Source organism: Megalops cyprinoides, chromosome 18 (assembly GCF_013368585.1).
Source record: "Megalops cyprinoides isolate fMegCyp1 chromosome 18, fMegCyp1.pri, whole genome shotgun sequence".
Classification (NCBI taxonomy): domain Eukaryota; kingdom Metazoa; phylum Chordata; class Actinopteri; order Elopiformes; family Megalopidae; genus Megalops; species Megalops cyprinoides.
In genome coordinates this window covers 17,441,286-17,467,912 of record NC_050600.1, presented here as the reverse complement: position 1 = coordinate 17,467,912, position 26,627 = coordinate 17,441,286, and the positions used below count along the sequence as shown (strand labels likewise).

Genomic DNA, 26,627 nt, shown 5'->3' with positions numbered 1-26,627 from the left:
AAGAACATTTAGAACAACGCCTGTCAAGAAAATTTCAAGATGCAGAATATCTTCCATTCCAGCAATTCAGTGACATACTGACAGGAGGCCTTTCATTAAGCATTAAGTTTGCAGCAGAGTGACACTGTTCTGATTGCAGTGATTGGACTGGGTTTCACATTCAGTTTATCAATTTATGGTGACAGTAGTACTGTATGCCTTTTCCAGGAAACAACTCCAGTGCCTTTTTCGATAGGAAAACCTGCAACATCAAAGCCCTACCATCACCCTCGAGCTTGTTCTCATTAAAATTTCATTCAACACAATCTCATTTACTTTATTAATAATTTACCTTAAGAAAATTCATATTATTTGACTAATGTACTTCTCAATGGTATCGTTGCTAGAATTTCTGTTTTGTAATTCACAGTGGCAAAACAGCGTTGATTCAGTGCTCGTCGAAGCATAACAGCAGGTTGGTTAAGGAAAACAATTTCAAAATTGTTGTCCTTTGGCCTCGGAAATCTGGAATTTTCTAAGTGCGTGGTATCTTAATCCCAGGATTTTACTGATGCAGGGCGCCTGCTGAATGAAAACGTCCACATTCTTCTGAGGGAACAGCGTCATGTGATCTGGTTGAGCTTTGATGTGGAGTGAACTTTTGCACCATTTAAGGACTTCGAGAAGAGTGTTTAAATCCTTTGTTTTGAAGTCAGACTGTACGTGCGACAAACTCACTGTTTTGGAATCGTTTGCTATGAACCCAAGAACCTGAGGTGCTGTGTTTTCAATGCTGAGTCACCTGTTACAACACTCTTCATGGGGGTGTCTCACGTCCCACAACACCCAGTGAACATTAATACTGAGAAACCTGTTTGAAAAACAATACATTAATTTTAAGAAGGAACCAGCTGGAAATTGTGCAATTGGACTTAAATTAAAGAATTAAATTTATGGTCCATAATTCTGGTAAAAATGTTTTCACAGTGAAGTCTGAAAGTAGTGCCTGAGTTGTCATATTGCTGTTCAAAATGATGGACACTCTACAGGAGATTGGATCTTCCTCTAATAGCTTCTTTTCCTCCTGAGGCCAAAGAAGCCACTATTCTGAGTGCACATACATCTAGCAAGCACATCTGCACTGGAATGTAATTGGATATTACTAATCAATTATTTGGTAAAACCTACCACTACCAACACGTGCTCCAGTTAAAATACAGGACATGTACCTGTACCAAGGTTAGATGTACAGGAAATTGTGTTCATTTATTGACATCTCAGCCGTCACAAATGAGCAGGTGGTGTTTTCCCATTGTAAGCATAGAAAGTGCAGTTTGAAAAAGGGGAGTGGGTTTAACACATCTGTGTTGCTAATATCGAAAGTGCCGCAGACAATTATGCCCATAGATAAAAAAGCACATCAGGATGAGGGGATTTAGAATAACCTAACCTCTAGGGTTTTGCTCTGATTTAACTGTGATTAACTGTATAATCCTTCCAGTTTGGATATATTTATTCTGTTGAATATAGTGTTGCGAAAGTGTTTTACGTCTTCCATCCATTGATAAAAATAGGCATAACAATGTAATAATGCTCTAAGTGTCTCATCTATCATGAAATTCTTGCTCTGTGGGTATCTAGGCATGCACACAAAGCCATCTAATTGCAATAGTTCCTGACTGTTGGCTAATCTCAAGGATATTACTGGAAGGGGAAACTTTTTAACCTCTGCCACATTCTTTTGTTACCACCTGGAGTGTCTTATTTTCCCAGTTTGTGATATCCTGTCTTTGACTGGTTTCACTGTTTATCTGGAAATTTACATTGGCCTAGCATAACTCCCATTCACTTTGACAAGGTTCTCCTTTGACCCTCTGATACCATCTCAGATCTGTATGGAACTATCAGTCTTCACATAAGGGAGGTTGTTGGTGGTCAACCCATATGTTTTATCCAATCGCACTGTAAACGGTGTGGAAGCCCAGCTCTGATTGCTCTTGATGAGGCCAAAAATGTAGGTTATAAATATGATGCAAACCACACAGAGCAATATTACATAAGATATACACTCAGCATTATCTGATTATGAAACAAAACCATTTACTCTATTTGTTGGCCTGTGCGTTGTGTGGAATCCGGTAAGTGGTTTGGGGACTCGACCGGCCCTGATCTGTGAGTGGCCCTGGGGGCACGGTCAGTGGCTGACGTGAGCTTCCTGCACTGATGACGCCTTTTCTGCTGTCCCTGCCCCCCAGCTACATATTGACTGCTTCACACTCACACGTAATCGAAGCAACATTTATGCGCTTCGGCCTCTGTGCTATTTGTTCCCACAGCAAAAGTGAGACCAAATCTACAACAAGGCTAAAATACTGTAGCACTGTAAGTGTGCTGGCTAGAGCCACAAGGCTGTCATGTTCTAGGTAAGAATGGTTCTTCCATAGCAATCTATGTACAGAGTTTTTTTTTGAGTAGCGTGTTCCGCAGTCTATGCCTGTGGCCTTCTAGTCTGCATGTGTTTTTGAAACCCAGAACTTCCATCGGTCGCATACATGACATTACATTATTGTCATTTAGCAGATGCACTTATCCAGGTTACACTTACACAGGTTACAAGTTTTACATGCTATCCATTCATATAGTTGGATATTTACTGAGGCTCAAAGACAGAGGATGTGCCTGGGATGTAAGAAGGAGGCAGGAGTGGGAAGGGGTGAGGGGTGGGGGATAGGGGTCTGAGGTGAACACAGGTGCCCTGGAACTGCAGAACAGAACAGCCAGGCTGGTGTATGTAGTCTGACAGATAATTGAAAATAAGGGAGGCATTCAATTTCTGCCTGACAAGCTACCACTGTGGTTTTGAAACAAACACAATGCCATCACCCAGATCCAGTAGAGGAAGATCAGGAGGGGAGATATGTAGAAGAATTAGGGGAGATTTTGAACCAACCCGATCAACAGCCCTCTGGATGATCTGCAGGGGTCTGACCACACGTGAAGGAAGGCCAGCAAGAAAGGAATAGCAGTAAGGCAGATTTGAGAGGACCAAAGCCTACACCAATGGCTGAAATGAGTGTGTGGTATGGAAAAGGCAGATTCTTCTAATGATGTAAAGGAAGGAGGCCCTACAGGCCCTACTGACAACCACTGTATTGTCCCTGTACCTCAGTCCATTACTACATATCTCTTGGTGGTTTGGGAGGTTGACACTGTAGCATTTTCAAGGGTGATGGTGAGATCCTGGAAGGGAGGGGGGCCTAAATGAAATTTTTGTTTTTCCAAATAAAAATGTGCTCAAATATTGTTCTCATTTTCTTGCCTTTAAATAAGTGAAGGTGTCTGCACTAAATAAGTTTGTTTTTTCCTTAACTTTTATATGAGCTCCCCCATATTTCTTCTCCGTGGCATGTAGATTTGTTATGTGTGACAGTGAAGACATGCAGACCAGTCAAAACTGGTGTGAGAATGACCATGGACAATGGTTAGCCTTGAGCTCATGACTCATCTATTATTTCTATAAACAGATGAGTAATCGCATATTTGTGCCACTGACCTTTGGAACAATCCTGCATGAACTCTGTAGTTATGATACTTTTTAAAAACAGTCATCTGTCATGCGCAAAAGATATCACACAAACATTCTGAGAAGTTACTGACCTTCAGTGTGTTCAAGAATATCTTTACTTTGTCTTGAATGAGAAACAATGGATTATTCTGGCTCAGATATTAAGAAATGTCCCAGCTGTGTTTTTTTAGGGTTTGGCACGATGTAGCCCAGAGGTAGAAAATATAAATCTTGTTAAAACAGCCAAGAGTCAAATTGTAGAGGTTATGCCAATTAGTAGCAAGGCTCCTTCAATGAAGGAGTTTAAGTAACTTGCGCCTTCAAATAACGATATTTGAAAGGGGCATAGGGAATTTTCTCAAAAGATTACCGTGGTCACATTCATCCAGCTTCATTCAATATCTGAGCTTCACTGTTAGCAGCAAACAAATCAGTGCTGATATTTCACCTGTTTTGCCCTGTGGAAACTGTAGCTTTTGCTTATGTCAAGTGTGGAATGGGCACACACTGCCAAATGACTGAATGATCCAAGGTGTTACCTCCACATTCTGTGAAAAAAAAGGATTGGGACTTTAGAAGAACATTCTATCAGGTTCCTTCTTATCAAGACGCTGTGCTATGGGTTGTGCCAGTAGTACAGATCTCACAGGCTTATTTCCCACACATAACTACAGATTGTTAATTATTTTCCAACGCCATGCTTACCTTGCCCCTTTTCAGCACTTGGTAACACAACAATGTGTAATTCATGGCACAGGAGCTTCACTCACCCGTTAACTTTGTTAAATAATATTAGCTAAGCACCCTGCTGTAAAAAGACAATGGTTTCTAGGGGTTATATACATTTTAGTGTGATTTTGTTGTCTCTCTTGTCAGTTCTACATTTAGTCAAATATGAATATCATTATCAATTCAGGCCTCCATATGCCATATGACAGTCACATCTGTTTGCACACATCTTCAGAATAACTGATATAGATATGGGACGGATGTGTGACAGACAGATATGATCTGAGTAAGTGAGTATTACCCTGTGTGGTTATGCAGTTTCATTTTGACTGTGTGCATTCTTCCAGATGTTGTTTTACCACTGTGATAACATTTATACGTCTGTTATCTGTTGCTCTCCATCAAATCCTTATTGTATCAATGCTGCACATACAAAAAGCATGTGCCCACAAGGTACATCTGCAGATTAAAACTGCTTTCCTTGCAATGTTTGCACCTTTGAAAGTGTGTGTGTGTGTGTGTGTGTGTGTGTGTGTGTGTGTGTGTGTGTGTGTCTGTGTGTGTCTGTGTCTGTGTGTTAGTTGGGGCAGGGTGCTTTAACGCAGTCGTGGTGATAGTGTGGTTTTGTGGTTATAAAGTTAGTCTTGGTAGAAGGGTTAAGGGAGGGGCCTATTGCTGTCTCCTTAAGTGCGGCACTTAACCCAAATGGCTTCAGAAAAGACTCGGCTGTAATAATAGAAAATGTGTGAACATTTTAGATATGAATGCCTGCCATTCATTGCACAATTCATTTTTTCCTTTTAAAATTAAATTAATTTAAATTAATACGGTAGTGTAGCATAGTGGTAAGGTGCAGGGCTTGCTGGTTCAATTCCCTGCTCAATTCTCTGATACTCAAAGAATTGTCTCTGTAAAATTGTAACCTGTGTAAGCTCTGGATAACAGTGTCTGCTAAATGAAAGTAATGTAGGGTAATTGTTAGTGTAAAATGAATTTATCTGCCATTAGATACTCTGGTAAACTACAAGTAAAGTGTTATTGGTACAGTAAAGCATTGGGAATTTCTAAGAAAACAATAAGAGTCCTATGATAAATGCATGTTTCTTCCTCTGCCGAGTCAGTCTTCTAAAAAATACTGCCCTCAAACATCCTCTGTCCCTCTCAGTGTCACCAGCTTGAATCCTCATGCATCTCCGCGAGCGCTTTGGCAGTGTGTCCCTGACGGGCCCGGCCCGATGCTTGTAATGTACACGGACACCTTGGAAGCCATTAATATTTCAGCGGAGTGTGAAGCAAATGTCAGGGCGTCTGCTCCACGTGCGTGCAGGGGGGGAAGCTCAGCTCCAGCCATCTGCTGTGGTGATGCTGCGCGGTTGCCTGTGGGATCGGGGTGCGAGAGCCGGTCTGACAGTTTGCTGCTACAGGGAATCCAAGCCTTTTAGCGCTGGGCTACATAAAGTGAGGGGGAGTGCAGGAGTGAGTCAAGCGTTGGCTCTTTTTATGCCATGTTACGCTTCCTTCCTCCTGGTCGCTTCATGACGGAGCGTGTGTTTGTGGTGGATGAGTGTGTAGCAGCGGGCGGCTCTGCGCTAGAGCGGAGAGCGCCGAGAGTGAGCCCCAGCTACCAGTGGGCTGAGGAGTCTACGATAGTGAGCGTGTCTGCCACTCCGCCTGGCTCGACATATGGTCTCACCCCTTCGCCTCTGAGCAGAGACAGCCAGAAGCCCAAACTTCCCCATGCCAATCACATAGACCTGCTGCAGGCACATGGACGTCAGGTTGGACTGACTGGACTCTCAACGGGGCCTTTCTGAAGTCACATCATCCTGACCAGAGGACACGTGACCCTGACTGCAGCCCTGTCCTGTTTCTTCCCTTGTTCACACCTCTGCTCCACCCCGGCTGATTGCAAAGATGACTCAGCTTATTTTGTAAAATGATTCCAGTTATGGTTTGTGTCTCATTATTGGAAAATACTTGGCGTCATCATAGTCATTATAGTCATTTAGTGAATTGTTCCTCCCTAACCTTCAGTCTGTATAAAAATATATGAATAAAGTATTCCGTCACTTGGCAGTCAGTAGCAAGGGGAAATCTGTAGCACATTTCTTTTCTGACATTATATATTCTAGACAGGACTGAAACGAAAAAAGCCTGTTCTTTATTCGATAGGTATCCTTATTTTTGAATGTCATCTGAGCTGGTGGATTTTTCCACCCATGCAAAAACCCCAGCTAAAGTTTTTGCCTCCCCCTCCAAACTATCTGGTCCTCAGATCATAAAAGGCTCAATATCAGATGACAAACAGCAGTCAAGACTGAACTCTAGAGTAGCAGCTGTCAGTGAAAGTTAGAGGTGTTAGTCATCATCTCAGTTTATCATCTGAATCCCTCATCTGCACAGCACCTGATGAGGTAGTCAATGTCAGTGTGTACCCATTAATGTCAATTCATGTTTATGCGTATTACCAAGGAACAAGAGACTTTTTGGTTCAATTACAGTTCCCTTGTCAAGACATACAGTATCAAGGGATGCCCAGAGACACGGGCACATTTTACAAGAAAGTAGGCAGCAAACCTTTATTTGAATCGAAAACATTCCTACTAAAAAGCTCTGTCTTTTCAACATGTTGATCAATCATATCACAAGCCACTATATCAGAGACCTGTTCAAATTGTTTTCGGTGTTACTATGGAGACAAGGATAATGACTAAATGTACAACAGACTATTTTTATTCAACATTAGACTTTTTCACCAGTGTCATGGATACTTACACAAGATATATTTACAAATGTGACAGGCTATCCTGTTTCATGCATAAGTCCATTGTACAGGAGAAACCTTGTCATTTCCCGTCTCAAGACAAGTGATCAGATTTCACTGTGCATAAAAATTTGTTTTACAATCTGTTCTGTGTGTGGCTAGGCAGATTTTCCTAAAGACTTACTCAAGTACAGTGGGTGATACATTATCAGCATCCCTCTGTGTTAGTGATGTCCCTGTATTTGTGCCAAAGGAAACTTTTATTCCCCATTTTTGGTAACTCATCCACTCACTCATTCCCTTTTGGTGTCTAAGACATTAACAAGTAACCAGACCTTCCAGCCTGTTGCCTCCCTGTTCCCTAGTATTTCTCCACGGTCATTCTTCCAGTCTCTTGGGGACAGCCTCACTTTCAGTCAGGGTCCATTTTGTATCTGGGATAATTTTGATAGTCTGCATATGAGCACTAACCATCTCCATCGTTTCCTCTTTATGGCAAGTGTTAGAGGTTGTAAGTTGGTTTTCTTTGAGTGTTCTGCTGTGGACGTTTTATTTGGCCAGAATATAAAACACTTTCCTGGAGGATTTCCGGGTTATATGACATGGTACCATAGTAACTTCCTAATATTGTGATCCATAGAATGGGGAGTTTTTGTTTTTCAGACAATTGGATTTTGAACTGGAGGCCAGAGTTTGGCTTTCCAGACTGAATACACCACTGCAGAGGCCAGCTTTTTAAACTCTGCAATGACATCTGTAATAGAGTCCCAATGATTCTTCAACTTGCCATCAAGACACTTGCACTGATTCACTTCCTGTGTCTATACCATTAATAGTCTTGGATTGGCTTTTTCATTTTGTTCCATCCTTTCTATTTCCTCAAGGCAGATTCAAGCCTGATCATTAGGGACATGTCACCACAGTGAGATGGTCGCCAAAGCCCCTATCTACAAGAATGCTGGCAGGAAATGGTTTTTATGTGATTAAAGTGCTTTTTCATCAGGCAAAGTGATATCATAGAAATGAAGTAAGCATCAGTTGGCCAATGGCAGAGCAACTGGGTATTTGGCTGGCTGAAGGAGTCTAAAATATGCAGAAATCTTTCTTATCAAAGTTCAACACAAAAATCATCTGCAGTGAGAGATGAGTTTGATGATTTTTATGATAACAAGATACATTAGGAGATGAAAGAGTAGATGAAAAGGGGCTGGGAGGTAAAGAAATCTGCATGGTTACCACTTTCTGTCGTCTGTATTTTGGCTCTGTCAGCAAAAAGTCTATCAGTATCAGACACCCAAGGAAAGTTGTTTCAACGGATGCACGAAAGCACACATCAGGCAGGACCATATATTTTCCGTGTGCTGGGTACATCCGATTACAATATATTACAGTGTTTTCATTTAGCAATGTGCGCTCCAGAGCAATTTACATAGCTTACAATATTTACATTATTCATTTATACAGCTGGATATTTACTGAGGCAATTTGAGTTAAGCACCTTCCCCAACTACCCACCTGGGTTACAAGTCCTGCTTCTTACCACTATACCTATATATAAACCTGACTGTAATTTGCATTGTACACAAACCTTGAAGTAAAATGAATGTTACTTTCCAACCACACAAATATTTTAAATGATAATAGAAGATAATAGTAAGGTCAAGGATGATGTTAAGGTCAAGTGTTTGCAGTTACATACAGAGATGACTCTTGGCATTATTAATGACTGTGTTTACCCATTTACAAAGGCACTCAAGCAGGAATGTTTATGCACCCATAGTACACCTTTCCCATTTTCTGCACGGCCAGTTTTTATGTTTTTGAAGGGAAAATGACCTTTTAGGAACATAACACGTTTCCTGGAAATGCTGAGGACACTCGCCATCCAGCATGTAAATAAATATGACAGAGCCACGCGTGCTAACGGGCAAAACACATCCTGTGCATCTGTTTCTGCCTTTCTCATAAATGCAATCCTCTCCTGTCATTGTTTGCGGTCAGCCTTTTGGACAGGAATCCATTTAAGGGTAGTGACTCACCTGAAATCGTTTAGTCGCAATGATGTTTCACATGAGCCTCTGTGCTAAGCAGGAAAATGCACTATAGTACATGTGCTGGGAGTATGACTGAGAAGAATGACTAACATATCGGTAGTACAACATAAAGTACTTCTCTTTTGGCACCCACCATTGCATATTTGGAGTGTCTGAGTGCCCACATACAGCTATACATAACATCATGATCTGTTGCATACACCCATGAGCCTTCTGGGACATCTCCCAGTTGTGGTTTGTGGTGTTGGTCTCTCACACAGAGAAAGATACTGTCTGAACTCCTCAGTGTGAATGAACCAAAAATATAATGAACTGTACATTGCGTACTGTACAATTCTACAAGGCCATGTGATTGAATAGCAGACTACACATACCTCGCCTGACCCAGCCGCAGAGTTTAAAATAGCTGTGGTTTTATATTAATCATGTAGGGGTAGGCCTTTGGCCAGTCCTTCCTTACCAGGCTCTTCATTCCAATCAATACTTGGCAAAAAGAAACAGCCCTTTGACACACATACACACATACACACACACACACACACACACACATTAAATAAACTCAGACACAGACACAGACGCAAACAAACACACGCTCGGGGCTCAGAGACAGGCATGCACACGTGCGCAATCACCCCCAGCGCCAGAGCAACAGCGGTGCACTGTTGTGTGACATGACTGCGCCCTGTGAGTGACAGTAACAGGCTGAGGGTGTTGCTGGGGTGCACTGACGCCCAGGCATCCCAAGAGTGCTGCCACAGCCAAATTCCAGAACCTTCTCAGGCCTGTCCAGCTCACCTGCGGGGATGAAGTGTCCACTCCCTAAAATATAAATCTTCCAGAAAGGTCAGGATGAGTTCTTTCTCCCCTGTGCCCAGCCCAGAGGTTCATGAATATTGATTTTAAAGATGAAGATTTTCATAATCACAATCCAGAAAACTGGTTCAATCCATTCTAATAAATTCAAATAAATTCAAATGTTTGTGGTAAATATGCCATAATTAAGAGATATTAATTATTTGTAGGCCAGCATGTCTTGTCTGTATGAACTTGAATCTATCAATCATTCTGCTAGCAAAGAAAAGTAATTAGAGGAGGTTTTGTTTTGGTGCATCATGAGTCAAAGATACAGCTCAAACAGACGTCATGGAACTCACAGATGAAAGGTAGGACAACAAGTACAGTAACAGTGATTTACACCAGAAGGCATGTGCCCTGTTATGGGGAAAACACATTAAGGACCTGAGTGTGGTGTTTTTCATTAGAACAGTGTCAGATCTCTGAGCTGTTAGGTAATTGCACCAAATGAGAGTGCAGAAGATGCATGAATATCCTATACCTTCATTGTGTTCCTGCTACTGTATGTGTCCTGACTTGAAATATAGCATCTACTACAGAATATTTCAATGGTGATTAGATACTGCTAAATGTGTGCGCTAAATCTTTTTCTTTATTAATTGTTTTGTACCTAGCGTAAACATCCAAAGGTTGGGTGAGTGAAATATGATATGTTTTCATAGGAAAGCACGGATGGTATTTCCACGTCATGGAAATATTTCTCAGCACTGTGGTTTGAAAATTACAGCAAGATTTTGAAAAAAAGCACACACTGATATGAAATATGGTGAGATCCTAGAAAAGAAGCCAGTGGGCTGTATACTAAAGTGCGGTGTCACCACCTCATAATCTTGCTACGCTGCAGTTTGAGAACAGCTACTTTGAGACATGCTTACATGCTAGTGACATCATGTACAGCTGTGCATCATATATCAAAGAATGCACACACACTGTCCTCTTTTGCTTCCCATTCCTATTGGCTGAACCACACTGTGCTGATAGGTTACCTGCAAAGGCATAGCAAAACAATCAATTCATCAGTTTCCCGGATGTGGCACTTGCTTCGTGCTCAAACGCTTATATTTTAATAAGGAGTTGGCAGCCCCCTTCTTATTGCAGCTAGTGGAGTGCAGGCCTCAAGGCTATCTGCCCACCTCAGGTCATCTTTGGAAAAGGCAGACAGGCCTGTCAGTGCAGGTCTAGCGCATTGGCTGTCTTCTCTTGCATTCACATTGCAGCAGTATTTGGCAGCTTCCTCCATTACTTTGTTGCATCAGTCTACCTACCTGGGAGGACATATTTCCTGGGTAGCCATGGCTTCTGGCAGGTTCATGAGCGCTGTGCTCCATGATGCTCTTGTTCTCTGTCTGAAGTCTGTGCATAGTTTGCTCCTAGCTGAGCTCCCTTTTGAGTGCATTGTTGTGGGCCCTGATTTGGCTCCTGCATCGTGCAGAGTGCATTTTTTCCTCTGCTCTTCCCCACCTTTCACCCTCATATGTTTGTGTCTGTGAAGAGTGCATTGAAGAATGCATCCTCTTCCTTGCAAATTTTTGTGCAGAATATTTCACTTCGATATACACCAGCTTTTACATTTACATTTACATTTTTCATGTACAATTTTACATATGAAAACTGCATTCGTTAGGGTTAAGCAAGCAGCCGCACAGATACTGAATCATGCTTTGACAGAAAGTATAATTAGCTAAGTAACCTTGTTCTCTGGGTGAAAGACTGCCACTGGGCTGTAGTGTTAGTCCAAATGAATGGTTTTGAAGAAAACAAGGCAGGTTTGCGCATTTGCAGTGTTCTTTTTAAGATCTGACGTGCAGTTGTACGTGTGCAGACACACGCATGTCAGCGTCTCTTATTCTCTACCCAGAGTATAAGTGAGGCAGCAATACTGCACTCTGTTATACAGAGTCTTGGCCTTTCTTTCAATCAGGGAACAAGGTTAGCTGTAAAATCCTTTCAGACAGGCTGACTCTAATAGTTTTGAAGATGCTTTTGTGGGAACCTTGACAGAGGAATCAAATAAAAATATTTTCAAAATAACACGTTTTTTCAGAAGAGATAATCGGAGAGACATTGACTCAGGACTATTGTCCTCATGGGTGCGTGTGACCTCTTATTTATCGGTCAAGTTTCAAGCAAGTCTAAACTGTGCACTGTTTAATTAAAACATGCACTTCGGCCTTGATGTCATGCAGAAGGAGGATAATCAGTTCTTAAGAGAAGGTTTACTGCTCAGGGAATCTTAGACTCGGAACTCAAGCTGCCCACCACTACTCTGTCTGTCCCCACTTTTTGATTACAGGCATTATTAAGATGAAAATCCAATCAGTTCTCTGTGGTGCTAGATTCAGCAAGCTTTGTTTTTAGAGGGAGCAGAGGACTATCAGGTTTAAGGATTGTTATGGGCGGTAAGCATGTCCATTGTAAAAGTTATGCCTGCCATGTATCTGTTGTATATAGAAGTTAATGTAATTACCAAGAGCCAGTTAATGATCAACCTGGGCTGGAAGGGGGAAAGGCAAACAATGTCATTAACCAGAGCCAAGAGAAACAAATTTGGATCGAGTCCAGATCAGATCACGGTCGTTCGAAATGTTTATAAATGTCCCTTTAACAGAGCCAAATGGACATTCAACACAAATGGCGGCGCCTTGACTTTCACTGCACGTTGCCTCCTAATTTGTCTAAAACAATGCATCCGAATGTTTAATCAGAGAGCGCTTAATCAGAGGGCACAGATTGCATCACCTCAATTGCTGTAACAGTTTGATTTCAATAGAATGAGTCAGCAAAAGTAATAGGGACATTTGTTTTTGCATTTACATATCAATGAACCATGAATTGTTTTAGCCATTGGTAGAAAGGACAGAAAACAAAACCAAAACACAAACAGGCATTTCATAATCCTGTTATTCCAAGGGGAAAGATAGGGCAAAGGGATATTTTCCCCCTCTGTTCCTGTTCTCTAAAGTAGCTGTTTTCAGAAACAAGGGTTTATAGCTGCATACCTATGCCTCCTTAGTGAACGCAAATGTCAACATGATCTATTTTCTTGCTGTTGCCTCAACAAGTTGCCATAAGACCCTACTGTAAATTTATTCAAATCTGGATTTTTTTGTTTATATTGTTTGAAGGTCAACCATGTTCCTGGTGTGTGCATTTGATCAGAATGAGTGCATATTATTAAATATTTGTTTATGTATGTTTGTGTCTGCATTAATAAATCAGGGAAGAAGTGGAGCCCTCACACTACATACATTCCCCCAGATCACACTGTCTACGTGCATACAAGTGACTAACATAAGTGACTGACAATCCTTTTAATGTCAATTTTCTGCTAAGTACCCAACAAGCAAGAGGGCACAGACATGTGTGACTGTTTGTTATTTACATTTGGCGGCTGCATGTTTTTGGTCAGTGGAATTTTTGATTTATCAAAACCAGTTGTCATTACTGACTTAACTGTAACCTGGAATTAGAATGCCTATTTTTAGAAAACTGGAAATTTCCTCTCTCATGGCTGGATCCAAGCAACACATGCCTATTTAATGTAGCTTGTCTGTGCAGGCTGCATAACCTGTAATCATTCCCTCCCTTTTAAAGGCGAAGAATGGCTCGCAAGAGTGCTATATCTCTCTAGTGAGCTGTAATGGTTGCTGCCTTGCCGTTCTTGGCTTTTCTCCAGTCATTTTTCCCAGATTGTGCAGAGAGCTAGGCCTTTTTCGCCTGTAAAGTTTGCCTGCCAAGCTCTAATACTTTGGCTGTTCCATAAATAGCCACGCCCAGCAACATAACAAGCACAGGAAATCGGACTGAAGTGAGCTCTGCTCTGCCTGCATGAAAACATTCACGTAGACTGCAGACAGGGAGCGCCAGCTCCAGGCTGCAGAGGGGCTCTCGCTGGGAGAGCCAGGCTGTACGAGGAGGTCGGATTACTGCAACAGAAAAGAGGCAGCAGCCAGCCTGCACGTACTGGTGAATAATCCCTGCTTTTTTTTGTTCCTCTGGCTACTGAGGCACACAATCCAGGAGGCATATAGGGGTAGCAGGCGGAGGAAGGGGAAGGGAGTGCGGGAGGGGAAGGGGGGGGGAACAAGGAGGAGGAGACAAAAAACTCTCTGTGGAAGGAAGACAAACAGGCGGACGCTTTGGCCAGCTCCGGTGACCAATTAGCACTGAGGGCGGTGAGTGTATGTGTGCGTGTGCGTGTGTGTTTGTGCGGGAGGGGTGAGGGCGTGGGCTCAGGGGGGTCAGCTTGTGTCGGATATAGAGGGCAGGAGCAGGCGGAGACTGTGCGTACGTGAGCTTAAAAAGCATGCTTCCTGCTCCCGTCCCTGTTGGTTGTTGCAGAGCTCAGCTATGAAGATCCAGGAGGTTCCGGGAGGCTGTGACGCGAGGAGGGCGCAGAGGAGCCCGGAGGGTGACGGGCGGGAGGGGGACCCGCTGACCGACGTGCCCAGACTGGACCTGTCAGCCCTGACTGACGACAGCACCTGGGGAGGTATTCCTCCTTTCTGTTTACCAGTGCTAAGCCTGCTGCCTTGGGGGAACGTTCTCGAGTGGCCAGCTTGTCAGCTCCTGTTTATTTTTCTTTTTTGGGCTGTTCAATGCGTTCACTTTGGCTGCGTAACGCACTCAGATTCGTCTTGTAAATGAAGTGTTTTTCAGGGACGTGTGGAAGTGCATTTTGCTCCCTTGCACATGTGGATTTTAGAGGATAGTCTTGCAAACAGTGAATGCATACTAATATATTTGAGGTGGTTACAGGACAGTTACAGGATGGTCAGGTTCAGTTATTGGCTTAATATGGCCAGTCCATCGGCAGTATTTATCAGATTCGTCTGGTGATATTACATTTAAGCTCTTCTAATGTCCATTGCTTAAGTGCTATTCTGCATAGTTTTTAGTGAGCTCTGTTTGGCAATGTTATCTATGCACATATTTTACAAATACCTGCCATTTTCCATTATTTGGATCTTATCATGTACTTTGACACACACACACACACACACACACACACTTCTGTTGAAAGACAGGGAATTGGGCCAATAAGAGATGATAGCTCTCTCACTGCGTAAATTCAAAACACTGTGATTTTACTAAACATTTGCACATTTGGCACAATAGATTTGTGTAGTTAATGTGTTCAGAACAAGTTCAGAGACCGGAAAAGGATTTCCTTTTCTCTTTTTATGTAATCTTTTAATCCCTGGTAGAATTATTAACAACACATTTTACGCACGCTTAGTTTGGTATTTGGGTTTGTCAGGAGGGGGGCAGCAAAGAGCTGGGAATGTGTACTGTTTATTTCAGCAGGCCAGATGGAATGGGTGTATCGGGGGTGTGGTATTTGGTGAGCAGAGAGTGTGTTGTAAGTGCAGACTTGTAGAAACTTGGGACTAAGGACTTGCATTAAATATAATGAAATGCTTTCCCTGGGACCGTGTTCACTTCTACCTTCTCCAAGGACAATTAAAATACACTAGATTTATATCCCTACTGTTGTTCAGCCAATCATAACAGGAGTCTAACAACACTCCGAGCCAACTATCCAACTGTAGTAACTTCTCACAGGAAGTGCTTATGTGTCTGCACAGGAAGAACGCTGCCATGTGATTGTTTCTTCAGTATCCACGGCAACTTTGCCTCTGTTACAACCAGCAATATTTCCGCTTCAGCAGAACTGCTTTCGCACTCTGAGTGAATACTGGATTGTCTTGAGAGTGCGTAATACACACACACGCTTGATATTGTAGACTGTGCCTTTGTGAGGCGGTTGCTACAGCTAGTGTAGTTCATAGTATAGTATATTTTTTGCTTGTTGATGCTTGTTGTTACAACAGAACTTCCCTGCTGCCTTTTTAACAAAAACTTTGATTTTGCTTTTCCTGTTGTTATGTGATGTACAAGACTCTCTCATTGATTGGTTAATTCATTGATTGGTTAATTCATATTGCTTTGTGTTGCATAAGGTCCACACTGGATTCACATTGGATTCAAATTTTGGACTCACATTGAAGATCTGTAAGAGTCACTAGGCTTTGTTTCCACAGTATTCAAACTGGAATTTTGTATACTGCAAGGGCCACATTTAAACTGGTAGAGACCAGACCTGTGTTAGCATTAATGCATTTAAGGTCTTATTATGAGAAGTACCCCTTCTCTGGTGTGAATGGTTTGCCCTTCAAGTGTAGATCTGACAGACTTATAGATGCAAGTGGTTGCACAAAATAAGGGTCCTCCAGCAAGATGGAATTCAGCTTACAGATGATGGTGGTGGGGTGGGAGTGTTCTTTGGCCCACTGTGTGTGTGTGTGTGTGTGTGTGTGTGTGTGTGTGTGTGTGTGTGTGTGTGCATGTGTGCTGATGTGCAGGAGCTGGAGCCAATCTGCCAATTAATTTGGTCCTACATCCTTCAGGTCTGGTGTTTCCAGTAGCTGAGTGTGGAATAGTTGTATTCATTACAACTTATCCATCTGAAATTTGTTTGGAAAAGTATGCGCCTTACTGTCACTGTATATTCATTGACAGTAGTTTAGTTGCTTGTATCATACTAAAAAATCTTGTAATTTCATATGTACTACCTACAATTATTTCCACTTCTTTTCTGATGCGTTACTCCCGTGTTCTTGTAACTTTACCAATTTGTCACAATATTGTATGCGTTTTTGTCTGATCTTTTTGATACTTACTGTCCCTCTCTGTAATTACAAACACATTGACAATAAACATACTACTGCGCAACTGTTAACACTTAAATATAACCCATAATAAATTTAACCTCATTCTAACAACATATAGTTTACAGCATACCAGTACATATACAGCATGGTATCAATTTTCTATGGTCTCATTAAGTTTACAGCTGTACTTATATTTCAATATACTTAGTAATTTCCCATAACGTCCTTTGTAATTTTGTTTGAATTTGTTTGATTTGCCTGTGAAACACATGCCTTAAAATTTACCAAATCATAGCAACAGCCACATGCTTTGCAGTTCCACCTGCTGCTTTAAACCTGAGGCAAGTCTTGACCTGCCAGACATAGATCTTGCATATCTGATCTTAACAAAGCATAGCACTGAAATGTGTTCTCACTTCATCTTTACATGTCATGGCACTGTGTAACGCATGCAGTTCAGTTCATATTTGCACAGAACTAAAATAATAAGCTATGTGCCTTCTGTTCAGCCCCCTCACACCCCACCCCCGCCCTGCTTTTCATTCAACATTACTTTGACAGTACTGATAAATACCTGCGTATCTAACAGTATACATTATCTCACATAGACCCTACTAATACCATATGTGATGCAAGTCACAGTTTTATCTTAAACTTATCATTTCCATCGGCCTGCTGGACCTCAGTAAGGGACACCAGATAGAGTCACAGCTGTGGTATGTTCAGCAGACTGAGAGTATGTAATAATCTTTAACTATAAATAGAATAGCATTTCAGGAGGCTTCAGTATACTGCAGTGCAGAGCGGTGTCTGCCAAAGAAATAAAAATAAAACTTTCAGCGCTCTGAGATATGGCAGGGCCTTGCCAGGGAGAGTCGTGCACTGCGAGCCATGGCTCAGACATCTGCCACATATTGAAATGTAACAGTTGGACCGGCTTCGCTGTCACCCACTCATCTGATACAAGCCTCAGGCTTTTTCACAGTCTGAGAAAGGGAAATACTTGCTTGTTTTAATGCTTTAATCAGGTGCTCAATTTTTACAGTGCTGCTACCCTGGCTCTTCAGTTGAACATTGAGGGCTCTGTTCCATCGAACTGAAGTGTGCACCATCCTTCATTTTGAGGGATGAATTTAGGCCTCGCTCTGCTCCCTTTTTGCTTTTCCACAGTATGTTTACTGTGAATGTAATTTTTTAGGATTTGTCAGCGGAATTATTTTTTGTTTGTCTCAGTAGTTGTTTAGTGTTTCTTCACTTGCTGTTATAATGTTGAATTCTGACCTCACTTTGTGACAGTGACCTTACTGTGTGACAGTGGCCTGGTTTGAAGTGGCCAGGATGGGGTGCAAGTTGTTGGTGGAAGTTGAGATATGGAGCCTCTGCGAACTAAAATGGTGTCCTACCTGTGAGCTGAGCTAAGCTAAGCACTGTGTGTGTCCCACGCTGTGCCTCCTCAGATCCAGTGCCGGCGTATGCATCCTGGCAGAGGGAGGGCCTGGAGGAGGAGGAGGAGGCCCGACTCTCACCCCAGGCTGGGGGGCCGCTCATCCGCCAGTTACTGGAGGAGGACAGCGACCCCATGATCTCCCCGCGATTCTATGCCTTCAGCCACTGCCAGCAGTACCCAGACGACACGGAGGTCCCTCCGTCCCCACCTGACTCCCACTCTTTTATGAGGTAAGGTCTGGGCTGGACTGAGGTGCGTGTGTGCGTGTGTCTGCGCATGTGTGTGTATGTGTGCATGTGTGTGTGCGTGTGTGCTCATGTGTGCATGTGGGCATGTGGGCACGTGTGCGTGTGCGTGTGTGTGTGCGCACGCGTATGTGTGGGTGTGCTGATACGCAGGCGATGGAGCGATGTTGCAGGGTCAATTTAGCGTTGAAGTATTGAATCTCACACACTGTCAACCTGTGTGTTTGCCCTCCAGCCGACAGAGAAGCTGGTCTCTGGGATCGTGTGAGGACGACAGAGAGGAGATGACCTCAAACCAGATTACCAGGAAAATCCACAATCTGAAGAGAAAAATCCGCAAGTTTGAGGAACGATTTGAGGAGGAGCACAAGTACAGGGTGAGTGGGAGGAAGAGGAACTGAATGTGCTTCAAAAAGAAGAAGTTTTTCAGACACAGCTCCTCTCTGTTGCTCTACTTCAGATTAGGGGCTGCACTGATAGACACAAAATAACAGAATTCAGGACATGACACCATTGTGTCCCTGATTCAAGATGTCTTTTGCTCTTTGTCATCCTGCCTTGTTAGTGAGATGGTTGGTGCTCTGTTTTAATCTCCACAGCCGTCTCACAGTGACAAAGCTGACAACCCTGAGGTGCTGAGATGGATGAATGATCTCTCCAAGCTGACGAAAGACCTGAAAGGTAAGACAACTGGATGGAAATAAGCAGAGGCCAGAGGTTTAAAAGAAGAGCTAAATAAGACCAGTTGAGGTTTCTATCTACTCCTCATTTCAGCTTGAGTAGTGATATGCTGCTGGTGTACAGGCCTTTTCAGCAGATTTATGGGAAATGAACGCTGTTTATAGACATGCATGCCTTTTGGTTGAGCATGCCTTGCCTCTGACATGCGTCTGTGCTGGGTCCCTTCAGAGCAGAAGCTGAGGGCGTCTGAGGAGGACCTGCCACCCCTCGTCCGCCAGCGCAGCAACACCCTGCCCAAGAGCTTCGGCTCGCAGCTGGAGAGGAAGCCCCAGGAGAAGGCGGCCAAGCCGCCAGTGGAGAGCACGCTGGAGGCCCTGCAGAACAAGCTCCAGGAGAAGAGGGACGAGGACGGTCGTCCTGAGGATATCAAGGTGAGAATCACCTAGAGCTCCAGACTCATCATCATCATCATCATCATCGTTAAAATCACCAGTAAAGATTAGCTCCTCGTTGCCAATCAGGAACTGAAATGCCTTCACCTCCTGATTCTGAGCATTTTACATTACATTTACATTACATTGTATGCATTTATGCACTTATCCAGAGTGACTTCTAGCACAATAGAACAGTGCATCCATTAAATAAGCAACCGGTTCATACTTTAGCCCTACTCCCCATGCTCTCCTATTGTAATCAGAGGAGTAATGATACCAAAGACAAGGTACCAAGGACGTGATACCAAGGTACTGTTATTACTGCTGTCAGTGCTATCACTATAGCTTCAGCTGCTGTGCTGCAGTAGCCTTCTCACTCTCCTTATTCACTCTCTCCTCTCTCCCTCTCTCCGAAAGGACATGACGAGGGATCAGATTGGTGCAGAGAAGCTGGCCCTACAGAGGGCTCTGTTGTACTATGAGAGCATCCATGGCAGACCGGTGAGTATGTCCCCCATTTCGCCTCCCTTCTCCCCACAGCATCAGTATCGGTGAATGAGTCCTAATGCCCTCCTCCGCCTGTTCTGGCCCCGGCGTAATTGCATCGGGGAGCTGTATTAAAACACTCAAGCTGGCCTAGATTGCAGCTGGAGATTTGGTTATGTCCTAACCCAAACAGAGTGGAGTGATTTTACAGAACACTCTGACCTTAAAACGTCTCCTAGCCCATTTTCCCCTTGCCTTCATATACTATATTTTAATGTTTCTAAAATCTGGAATGCAATGTAATGCAAAAATGAAATTAAAGAAATGGCTAGAGGTTCCTATTTAAATGCTGCTTGATGTGCTGGCTTTTTTAAAATTGCTTTTTGCGTGTGTATGGGACAATCGACTTAAAATTTCTCAGTAAAAGGAAAGCTGCTGAAAGTGTCAGACATGCTTAACGCAGATTTTTTTTTGCGAGTGCTGATACAAAGTAATTAGGAAAATAGATTGCGCATGCGAATAAGATTAATGACTTGAGACAACAGCATGGCTTCATTGCTGCCTTGCCATTGAAATCTAGGTCAACACTTAACACTTGACATTTTTCTTTGGTTCTGCCACTTTTTGAAAAAGTCAGGAATAGTTTCATGCAAAATTTATGTCTTACCACTTGTGCATGTGTGGCTTTTTGCAGATATAATTAATGTTAATATCCTGTGGATTCCCGTATGCAGGTATTCCATGTGTTACTCTTACGCATAAGAGGCAATAATTTCCTATACTTTATTACCTGTGCCAGTTGGGCCATAGGGCTACAGTCGCACAAATGTGATTCAATACATTTGAAATGAATGAGCAACATTTTAATATGGCCAGAATCTCATGTGTCAGACATCTTTCCCTCAAAGTTGGAGTCTCCTTCTCCCAAATTCGCTTCTCCATGACAACTGAGATCAGTTCAGATCAGTTTCCCCCACTGCTGTTCTCTGACGCAGGCTCTTAGCTCTCACACACTCCTTTTTAAACCAGAAACATATGGGTGCATCTGATAAGCAGGACCCCATTTCAGGATGTACGTTCAGGCCGCTTTGTCAATACCTTTGAGGGGAGGCACCATTTTACCATCCGCAGGGACAAGTGAAGGTTACTCATCATTATTAATGAACCACATAAAAATTTGGCAGACGTGTTTGGCTTGACAGACTAAACGTTTTTCGCAAAGGCATTCAGAGCGCTCCAGCTTTTAAAAAAAAAAACCTCACGGTGGTGCATGACCTTGAGTCTTGAAGAAGTACTGCGTTTGATCATGTGTCTGGCAGAGAATGACAGTAGTAGATGCTTCTGTAACTAACATAAAGAGTGGAGCCCTTTTTAAAGGATCTTTTCTTCTCTTTTTAAGGTGACTAAGACTGAGAGGCAGATGACGAGGCCTCTTTACGACCGCTACCGGCTGGTGAAACAGATCCTCTGCAGAGCCTCCACCATCCCCGTCATTGTAAGTGCACTCCAGCTTTCCTCTTTGCTCACTTACTGCGGTCGCGTGGTTTTACGTGCGGGACCCGGGCTCGAATTCATCAGTTTAGCTCGGCTTTACCTGCCCGCTAAATCAAGAGGTTTAAGGTTTCAAATCCTTTAAAGCGACTGCTCAGCCGGATGTCTCAGCATGATACGGAGGAAAAACAACAGCGCTCTGAGCTGTTCAGCTTTTCTGATCCGCTACGGCTATGACTGCTACGTCAGAAATCAAACTTTTTTTTAAACTGGCATTGCCTGTTAAGGTCCTAATTCAATCGAATCCTCAGCCAGTTTAGAATCCCAGTGACAATCAGAAGTGCAGCACACGAAAGGTGATAGTCAATAGCCAAGGAGCCCATGGAAAGGCTAGTTTGAATAAAAGATGATTTTTCATGAGTTTCACCTGACCTGTGAGTTGGTTTGGTTTGGTAGTAGTCCATAGGAATAGATGCAGCTGGAAGAGAAAAGAGTAGAAAATGAGGGTCCATCTCACTGGATAGCAAGAAGAACTACCTCTAAGAAAAACTAAAATCCTACTTTCTTGAGACTGAACTGGGACCAGTGTCGAGTGGTGGTAACCTCCTTGTTAACACTCACAGGGCTCTCCCTCCAGCAAGCGCAGAGGCCCTCTGCTTCAGCCTATTATCGAAGGCGAACCAGCACTGTTCTTCAGCAACGTCAAGGTGAAGAGCCGCTGCTAAACTAATCAGTGATCCGGGGCGCGTTCTGTGGGCAAAATGTTGCGAGGCGCTCAGCGAGAGGAAGTAGAGATTAGAGCTGGTTTTAAATGTATTCACATACTCTCTTTCAGGATTTTATTTTGCACGAGCGCCATTGCGCAATGTTTTGCCTAATGGACTCACCCCAAGATGGTGATCTGGCTGATTTCTCCCTGACTGATGCCTAATGATTATCCTCCCTTCACTGTGTGTGGCACCCAAATCTGTGGCTAATTGGCTGTGGCTGTCTGGTGTGCTGTGACTCTGTCTCGGTTGGTTGCGGGAGGTGAACGAAATGAGATGTGAAAGGACTGACCCTGTGTGATGGTTACTGTGGCGTGTTACAGGGTTACATGCTGATGGCTATAATTAAGCAAAGTGACGAGGCTACACAAAATGCATATTAAATGTCTCCACCAACACTGTGGGGATTTTCAGTGCTGTTGTGTGTCATCTCCCTTAACTGCCGTGGCAGCATGATGTAGCACATTGAGAAATACTGGTGATTCTGTGCCAGAACATAATGTATAATTGATAACAACAACAGAACGTCAGTGTAGCATAGCGGTAAGGAGCAGGACTTGTAACCGAGAGGTTGCTGGTTCAACTCCCTGCTGGGGCACTGCAGAATTGCCCAGATTTGCCTTAGTAAATATCCAGCTGTATAGGTAACATGTAAAAAATTGTAACCCATGTAAGTCACTCTGGATAAAATTGTCTGCTAAATGCCAGTAATGTCATGTGAGTTCAGTTGTAATATGTCAAGTCAGAAACAGTCATATCACACTAATGCAATCCTGTGTGGGAGATGATGAAATAACGGAGCTGGAGCTTTAGTTGTTGGAAATTCACTTTCCCTCTTGATCTCAGCTTATAATTCTCATGGGAAAGAAAAGACTTGGCTTCATCAAAGTCCTAATTTTCCTGTGATCATTATGCTTGTTTTCTCCTACTCATACCGGGGCCAGCCTGGCCACCTTTGCTTGTCTAACTTTATGTCTGTGGAAAATGTTGTGATGGGTGTGAAATGATGAGCTGGGATGATCCAAATTGGCCGTTCCCATCGTTTCAATGTCCTCACGTTCTCGTGTTCTCACTTCCATGGCATGCCAACTAATTCCTTCGGGCACACTGTCTGATTGCCCATCACCCCCCCCCCCAGCCAAAATCTGGGATTTCGTCGCCCCATTCTGTCCCACTCCTAACGCTTCCCGTCCCTCTCTGTCTCTTTCAGGAGGAGGAGGATGGCTCCGAGGATGAGGGGGACCCTCGGACGGAGCTGACAGGGACGACCAAGCCCGAGTACCGCATGCTGGGCTTCCTGGACCAGCTGGATGAGGACGGGGACGGCTCCATCAGCCCCGCCGACGACCTGTCCCCCTCTAAGCACAGCATAGACATGCGTCTGTCCAATCTGCACTCCGCCACCACGTAAGTGCTGGGGCAGAGCAGTGCAGGGGAAGTGGCTGTGATAGAGCTGTAACCCAGAGCTGGAGTGCAGGAGGCAGGTGCCTTAAGTGGCTGCCATCAGTGAAGTTATAGTCCATCCAAGGAAAGGGAGTTGTACAGAAAATGTCAGTCCAGTTTTTGGGCTGCTGTCAAGTCTAAAAGCAATGTGCCTTGGCTTTAACATTGGGAAACAAATTTGAACCACTGTTCTGTTTTGTGTGTGTGTGTGTGTGTGTGTGTGTGTGTGTGCGTGTGTTGTTTTTCACATAACATTTTCACTGACCACCCAAGTGATTTTCCCAGATTTGATCTGACCACAATGTACAAAACATTTGAGCAACAATATGACATGTGATACATTTTTTCTAAGAAAACATTATAACTTTGACTGAGATTAACTAAAAATGTAGAAGAACTGCATGAGAAACATGACACTTGCTTTTGAGATCCAAGTTAATGAAAAAGCACAGTCTGGCAAGACTGAAATCAAGCCCAAGAGTTCCACAGTCAGTGATGTGCAACAAAGATTATGTTTTAAATTCTTCACTCAAAGTCCAAGCGCCATGCGGTTAGATTGACAGGAAGCCTTGGTCTAGTATTACTTTGACTACCTGAGCATCTGTGAGGCGCTCCTTCAGAGGTGAAAGGGCTCCTGTGCTGATCTACAGAGGTGTCTCCCCGCACAGGCCTGAGCTCGTGGAGCAGCTCCTACAGACGCGCGAGGAGAAGAAAAGAATCCGCAAGAAGCTCAGAGAGTTCGAAGACACGTTTTTCCGACAAAACGGGAGGTAAGAAGACGTTCGCCTGCGCAGCGGTCAGAGACACAAATGCAAGTCGTGGTGTAACGCATTCTCCGCAAAGCATGGAGACTTTGTTCCCGCGCAGCTGGGTCACGGTATCCCTGTTGCGTGTTTGTGGCCTGTGTTCTAATGTTTGTTTTTCTACCTCCGCGGTGTTCTCATAGAAACGTCCAGAAGGAGGACCGCCCTGCCTTGGCTGAGGAGTACAGCGAATATAAGCATGTCAAAGCCAAGCTCAGGCTCTTGGAAGTTCTCATCAGCAAAAGAGACTCCTCAACATTCATCTAGAGGAGGCAGGGACTGCTCCTGCATATCACCAGCAGCTGAAGGACACAGGGCATTGCATCTGCCTGCCACAGCTTTCCAGACATCAGGAGAGGCTGGACAGGGGATTTTGCTTTGATTGTGCCATACTGAAAGAGAGCAGGCACGAGCCATTTGACATTTGCATCACAGATATGTATCTCAAGTGGATTTCTGTGCCACTCTTTTCTCAGCCCCAGAAAAATGGAACAAATTATATTGTTATATTGTATATAAGCAAATGTATATTGGTGCAGTCCACAAAGGTATTGTAGATGCAGCTGAACAAGTGAACTGTCCTTTTAAGACAAAAAATTGCAGTCTTTTATAATCAAGAGCAATCCTATGAAGATGGTATTTCCAACAATAAGCTATAAATCAGAAGCCTTGAAAAATCAATAATTTTGTGTTAATTTTGTCCAGTGATCAATAGACAGTTCCCTTTGGAAATAAGCTCAACTTGAACAAAATGATAGTACAACTTTAAAAATCTATTGTAATTATTAAATATAATCTGCTAAATATGTTCTTTATGATTTTGTGAAATTCAAAAGCCATTATACTATTGCTTGATCAAACAGCTGGAAACATTAATGTGCATATCTCATAACTATAAGTAAGTATCACATTCCAGATTCTTGCAATTACAGTTTGCGTGGATTTTGCATTTTTATTTTATTATGTAAAATATTGTACATGTAAATGTGTCAATGTGTATTCTGTGGTGACCCTATATTATATCCCCTTGTTTCTGTGTGAGTATGTGTGTGTGTGTGTGTGTGTGTGTGTGTGTGTGTGTGTGTGTGTGTGTGAGTGTGTGTGTGTGCGCGTGTGTGTGTGCGTGTCAGGGAGTGCAACTAAGTTCACACTGCGATGCACAATCGTGTTTTTTGTCAATCCCCAGTGATCAGCTTGCTCCCAAAAGCTTACTGCAAGCATTCACCAGATGTTGCAGCCTCATTTTGTAAGAGGTCTGAATAACCGATTTGTTCCACCTGAATATGGATCAAGATCTATGTTTACACTTCTAACCAAGCAAGTACCTTCTCTCTAAAATGAACAAATCCAATGTTGCTTCATTTTTTTAAAAAAAGGTGATCGCTGATTGCTAATTGTTATGGATGTGTACATTTTGGTACATAAAGTAACTGTATTTGTTTTTTCTTTTTGTATCTATTATATAAAAAGAACCTTTTTACTCATATTACCTTTGTTTAATTTTGTTTGCTCAGTGTTAAAAAGTGTGAACAAATGGCATGTGTTTCTGAGAGTGTGTGTCATTTCCTTTACAGGATTAATGTGTGGCTTTATTTTGTCCGTGCAATTATACGTTATACTTTAATTTTGTCAAAATTGTTACATTACATTATTGTCATTTATCAGACACTCTTATCTACAGTGACTTAGGTTACATGTTATCCATTTATACAGCTGGATATTTAGTGAGGCAATTGTGGGTTAAGGACCTTGCCCAAGGGTACAGCAGCAGCAACCTTTTAGTTACAAGCCATGCTCCTTACCACTATGCTACATTGATGCCCTCTACATTCATACAACAATTAATATTAATACAGTTAATAATTAATAGCATTTATCTTATTAATATATTAGTTTCAATATTGTCTAAGGTTACATATTACATATCTTATAGCATGCCACTTTTGGCTACTGACAGGTGTTTTTGTATCAAAAATGGATTTCCATAAGACAGTGATTTCATTCAATAATCCCTGATGGGCAAACTGATTGTACCAGTTACAGAAAGGTCAGTGATTCTTACTACAATTTGATGGACCATATGCTGCAATTTCATGCTGAACTGCTCTAGATTTTTGTGCACAACAAAATTATATCACTGTAGCAAATAGCCCCTAAAATCTCTTATTATCATATGTTTATTAATAAAATTTAGCATTCATTTCACTTTT

The 26,627-nt window shown here is 42.8% G+C and overlaps 1 protein-coding gene across 1 annotated transcript; it reads left to right on the top strand.

The window, feature by feature from the left end:
• Positions 1–5,778: 5,778 nt before the first annotated feature.
• LOC118793639 (protein FAM13A-like) lies at positions 5,779–25,797 on the top strand. Its single transcript, XM_036551868.1, has 13 exons — positions 5,779–6,051; positions 13,793–13,912; positions 14,288–14,438; positions 18,078–18,297; positions 18,548–18,689; positions 18,912–18,993; positions 19,222–19,424; positions 19,845–19,928; positions 21,313–21,408; positions 22,028–22,111; positions 23,382–23,578; positions 24,283–24,384; positions 24,561–25,797. The coding sequence occupies exons 1-13, from the start codon at positions 5,779–5,781 to the stop codon at positions 24,682–24,684; spliced, it is 1,878 nt and encodes a 625-aa protein (XP_036407761.1). The 3' UTR covers positions 24,685–25,797.
• The last annotated feature ends 830 nt before the right edge of the window (positions 25,798–26,627 follow it).